Here is a 6,000-nt window from a genome sequence, read left to right as displayed (position 1 = left end):
ATTTTTACATGGAGAAAAGAGAGTAAACTAGGGAAAATTATCTCTTAATATTTTGACATGAAACTCAGAAAGATGTCTGGGTTTTTAGTATATTGCAACATACTCTGCTTGAATGTGGTTATAGAAATGTAAGGTTAAGGGGTTAGCTGGCAGAATGGCTTGGTGTAGAGGTTTAGAGATTTGAAAAGAATAAAAATGTGTATGTTCAAAGATATGATGAAAGAAAAATGGGTTTTCTTGCTTCAAGAAATGATAACATAATGATATACATAATGCATTTGTGGATAAAAACATGTTATATAAGAACTTTTTTTTTTATCCAAGAAGGTTTAGAACAACAAGACAGTAAGTGGCGTGTGGGTTTGTCTAAATCAAAGCATTCTGATCGGTGGGTTGTGGGAGGGAGAGGAAGTTGCATTTGTGAATGACAAATCAAAACCTACTTGAGCTTAGCTGTGGGGATTTTTTCATCTGTAACCTCACATAATGTCAACAATTTATGCGCATTTCATGGTGATTATTCCTTATTATGGTAAGACGCTCAACAGGTTGAACCAGAGTGCATCATGGCTGCAAGTTTCAAGCTGATGTGATGCTTGACTCAGATGGAAGGCACAGGTCTCCCAAGGACACACTTGTTGATAACCAAGCCAAGACGTGGTCCAGCACAGTCATCAAAACTGGTCCGCACAGCTTCTCATGCATGAGCTTCTAATTAGCCCAAATAAATGAGTGGAAGTCTTTCAGCGTGGAAATGGACTACTACAGGGTACAATACACTCTAAACCCTATTAAATCTGGAATGGAAATAATTTATCATGGTTATTGTGTGTGACCTCCACCTTTTGTATGAGCTGCTTAATATTCTACCTGTGCTTCATAGCTTGAAATCTGCCATGTAATATCCTTTCAGTGCTCAATTTTTATTCTTAAGAAGCTCCTACGTTCACAAGATTAACCTTGAAATATAGAACAGTGCACAGAGTGAAACTGTAGAAAAAGATGATTGTATTGCCACATATTTCTACATTTTTTACCAATATCAAAAGTGGTTAATGTTATGAAATGAAAAGTGCATGCCCTACTTTGCAACACTGAGGTGAATCTGAAATAAATATGAGTAGAAACCATTTCAATTACTAGGCTGAAGATGTTTAACTCACTGTTTTCTAAAGCAATTCAGGTAACAGGCAAATGTGAAAACTTGTGAGAAAAGTTAAATACACACCCGTACCTTGTTAATTTTGACTATCAATTTTAAAAACATCTGTGTAAACACAAAGGTTGTGACAGGGTCAAAGGCATGTATGATTTGTGTGAGAAAGAAAAACACAAAAAATTTGAAAGTATCTTGTTTTGACCCATCAATTTGGGGATTTTTTTTAACCCATTTTTACAAAATTTAAGGAAACATGCATAATAGCTGATAATGTTTCCAAAGGTGGACATCCCAGCAAGATCATACCACGATCTGACCTGTGGGGGAAAAAATAAAAATAATAAAAATAAATAAAAAAAACAACTCTGAGAATAACCTCAAAGTTTGTCAGTGTCAGAGTGCTTATAAAATATTTACATAACTGAACAAGTAAAAGTTAAAAATTGATTTTTGAACGGCACTCATTCTTGGAGAGTACTAGCTTTAAAATACAAAGAGACTCTGGAACAACCACAAGTGAAAAGAAGATGCTCCATCATCATCTTTAGAGCAAGGTTTGGTGAAAAGTGAAAAGGATTTAAGTAACTTATACCACCTTTAAAGAACAGTGGGGAGTAATTGATTATTTCAGCTTGCTTTAGCACTGTGAGACCCAGGCATCTTGCAGATATTGAATCTTCAATGAACTCCTCTGCACACCAAAGTAAGAGAAATAGACCATATGTCACTCAGCAGGACAAGGATCCATTGCACACCAGCAAACCTACAACAATTGGGTTAAATCCGACATCAGGGTGTCGCAATGCTGCAAAGTCTTTGTCTTAATGTGACTGATTGATGAATGCATACATTACTTCCAAGGAACCCACACTGGATTTCAGAAGTAGTTGAACACTGAAATGGAATGCAGTGTTTTATTAACATGATTGAATTGAAATGGCTGTAATTGACTTTGAATCTGTCAATATAGTTGGACAAAATAAATTATTTTTCCCTAGATCAGTTGTATACCTTTACCTTTACAGTGTCTTGAGAAAATGTTTGATGAGATAAGTACTGTAGTAATAAATAGAATTTATGGATTTGAAGTGGTTGGAAATAAAGAACAGAAAAATGTTATTACCAAAGATGGTTCTGTGCACTGCAAACCAGGAGTTTAAATGCATTCAAAATATCAAAAAAAAAAAAAAAAAAAAAAAAAAAAAAAAAATATATATATATATATATATATATATATATATATATATATATATATATATATATATATATTATGCATTTGTTGTTTTTTTGAGAATAATCCTCCAACAAAAAAATAAAAATAAATAAATATATATATCTATCTATCTATCTATCTATCTATCTATCTATCTATCTATCTATCTATCTATCTATCTATCTATCTATATATATATATATATATATATATATATATATATATATATATATATATATATATATATATATATATATATATATATATATATATATATATATATATATTATGCATTTGTTGTTTTTTGAGAATAATCCTCCAACAAAAAAAAATAAATAAATAAATCTATCTATCTATCTATCTATCTATCTATCTATCTATCTATCTATCTATCTATCTATCTATCTATCTATCTATCTATCTATCTATCTATCTATCTATCTATCTATCTATCTATCTATCTATCTATCTATCTATCTATCTATATATATATATATATATATATATATATATATATATATATATATATATTTTTTTTTTTTTAAGACATAAATAAGGCATGGTCAACATTACACATAGAAGCTTAAATATAGGCCTACACATGCAACACCACCTAATTGTGCAGGTTGTATCTTTATCACTCAATCTTTACACACATCATGGTTTCAACATGATCACTTCCAATCTCGTCCCATCAGAATTGGTAAAGTCTTTAATTGGTTTCCCATCCAAAGCCTGATAGTAGCATTATCAAAAATGTTCAGCATGGCATTCCTGTTCTTTCCATCCACACTACATCTCCATTATAGTACTAATACTGTAACCTGTTCTTGTGTCTTCCTTGAACTCAGTTGGGACTTTTGTTGTCACTCATTTATAACCTGTACTGTTTTCCCCTAAAATGCTGGACTGCATCTTTACAAAAATCTAGGAGGCAGAATGAAATGAATGGGAAGGTGTTTTGTTGTGAGCACAACAAGCTCCAAACAAAAGCAGAAAAAATGCCTTCCACCAATAGCTGAAGAAGCATGGTTGCTGATATCATATCACTCCCACATCTCCCTCGCTTGATTTTAGCCACACCCGCTCTTTTCCGCTACCAAGTCAGTCTGTGTCCCTGTGTTATTTAAAGCCAGAGATTCTCTCTCTCGCCAAGCCACTGTGTTGCATCTGTCTGCCTCGCTACTTGTGTGTCGGCGTGTGTATGCGTGTAGAGGGGGAATGTGAAAGTGCGCTAAAAAAGCCAGGCAGCCAGTGGGAGAGCTAGAGAGCGAAGAGAGAGACACAGGGGAAAGGCAAAAAGCATCTGAGAAGGGAGCAGGAACGGGAGTGTGAGACAGCTATGAAATTCATCCAGGCTATTTGCTTACTGCTTCTCTTTCCAGCTTTGACCCTCAACAGCAGGTAAGACACAAAATAAGTGTTTTATTCGTTTTTTGTTTGTTGCAGTCTTGAGCTGATTGTGACTCGGAAACAAACAGAGAAATGGTTCAAAGCACGCGTTTTGAAAATCTTGATCACTAACCTGAGTGTCCGTTTAGTCTTGCCATTTATTAAGTCGTCATGTTTTCCTGGAAAAGGCTTTCTATGTGCTAAGCATGTTGGATGCTGAAAGACTTTGAAGGAGGAAGGCAGGGGCTTATCTGTTCAACTGGGCTGTTATCTTTCTCAGTTCGGGGCAGACTGAGAGACAGTTGTCCTTTTGTGTGGGTGATTCATTGGATTTTCCTCCTCTGACCCATCCAGTATAGCGGTGACATCGCTTATTAATGGGCCACTTTTTGCTGCTTTGTGGTCAGGGTGGAAGTTAAAGTGACGGGAAGTGTGCGAGAAAGGGACAAGGCTACTTGTGTTGCAGTGCATGATAAAGAAGCAGGTGCCTGTGCGTGTTTTTCTGTACTTATCTGCAATATCAGGGCTGGAAACGGAGCAACGGGAGGTATGTGGAAGAGCAGTGAAGTATACAGATAAGCCCAGGAGCCGAGGAAGTTTTAATGATTAGTTGAATCATTGATAAAAATCCGCAGATTTCTCTGTCAGTGCTCCACACCGCTGTCTTAATGAGAGCTGCGCGAAGAAACCGAGGCTCTGACTACACAGCATTTGGTCAATTCCAGGAAGGCATGCGTTCTGAACTTGTTCTTTTTTGATTTTCAACTCATTCATTGAAACATTTTTTTTTTTTTTGTTAGATCTTATTTTAAAACGACTAAACTACAGCTGCTTAGAATTGCACACAGTTAGAGAACAATGGCTTTGAAGTCGAGAATTCCTGCTTTGGAATTTACCCGAAAGGAAAAACATCCTCATTGTTCCGGATCGATGTTAGATACAATGAAAGACATAAAACAAAAGAACTATTCTCTGAGCATCATAAGTTACAGCGCGGGGAAAAGCTATATCTGATATATGTCAATACCTTTTGGGGTTCACTGATGATTCATGAGTCACATAACTACCGGCTGCATTGAAGTGTTATCCTCTAGCTGTTTGCATTCTGCAAATTAAGCACCCACAACTACTCCTTCAAGAGACAAATTTGCGTATGTAACCTGGAGGGTTAATAGTTCAAAACATGCAGTTTTCTCCTACTATTATGAGATGACCCACCCACATTAAAGCTTTTGTCTCGTTTTGAATAATTAAAACAGACTTTGTCTCTCAAGCCTTGATTGTAAATACTCTGTGTGCCATCATCATCTTTCGAGGTACTAATTGGAGAGGGATTACACTGGTAAATTGGTCGGTCAGCACAGATTGTTTGTTACCTCTTCAGGGAGGATGTCATGAAAAGTAATTACCAGACCACACAGATATAATCAGTGTTTTATTACGTAGTTTGTTTCCTAACTCAACATAAAAAAAAAATAATAATCAGTGCAGAATTTTGAATGTTTGCTAAAGGCATAGTATCCAGGTAATTTAATTTCTTAGTATTGAGTTCTTGAAATGTATTTATTTTTGAAAAATAAATAAATTACATAGTGTCAGGTGAAAAAGAGATTAGTACTGCCACAATTGTGTTTTTGTATTGTTTTACGGAAGCACAATGATATGGACAGATAATTCTGCAGTGCATCCAGAAAATCTTTACAGTACTTTACTTTTTCCCAATTTATTGTGTAACTGACTCATTCCAAAATTGCATTAAATGATTCTTTGTCCTCAAGATTGTATAGACAAAACCCCACTCTGACAATGTGGAAAAAAGTTTTTGAATTTTACAAATTTATTGAAACACATTTCAGTTAAGTATTCACAGTCTTTGCAATGAAGCTCAAAACTGAGCTGCTTCCACTAATTACCCTTAAGATGTTTTGCCAGCTTAAATAAGAGTCCACCTGTGGTAAATTTAGTTTATCTAACTTGATAATGAAATGCACACACTTGTCTACGAAAAAAAAAACTATCTTGTCAGATTAGACAAGGTTTAAATGTCAGGCGTCCTGCTAGAAGAACAGTGAAGTATGGTGGTGCTAGCTTCATGCTATAGGGATGATTTGCAGCAGCAGGAACTGACAGACCTGTCAAGATAGAGGGAAAGATAAATGCAGCAATGCATAGAGATAACCTGGATGAAAACTTGATCCAGAGCTTCTTGACGATTCATTTTTCAGCAGGACAATGA

General features: G+C 35.3%; 1 protein-coding gene across 1 annotated transcript in view; it reads left to right on the top strand.

The window, feature by feature from the left end:
- The first annotated feature begins 3,502 nt into the window (after positions 1-3,502).
- Positions 3,503-6,000, top strand: part of luzp2 (leucine zipper protein 2) — a 154,493-nt gene continuing 151,995 nt past the window's right edge. The window contains exon 1 of the mRNA XM_055036816.1: positions 3,503-3,776. Coding sequence (XP_054892791.1) covers positions 3,715-3,776 — 62 coding nt within the window. The 5' untranslated portion in view covers positions 3,503-3,714. The remainder of the gene's footprint in view (positions 3,777-6,000) is intronic.

Source organism: Poeciliopsis prolifica, unplaced genomic scaffold (assembly GCF_027474105.1).
Source record: "Poeciliopsis prolifica strain line A6 unplaced genomic scaffold, Auburn_PproV2 SCAFFOLD011, whole genome shotgun sequence".
NCBI lineage: Eukaryota > Metazoa > Chordata > Actinopteri > Cyprinodontiformes > Poeciliidae > Poeciliopsis > Poeciliopsis prolifica.
The sequence above is the reverse complement of the archived record's forward strand: the minus strand, read 5'-3'. Positions and strand labels throughout refer to the sequence as shown.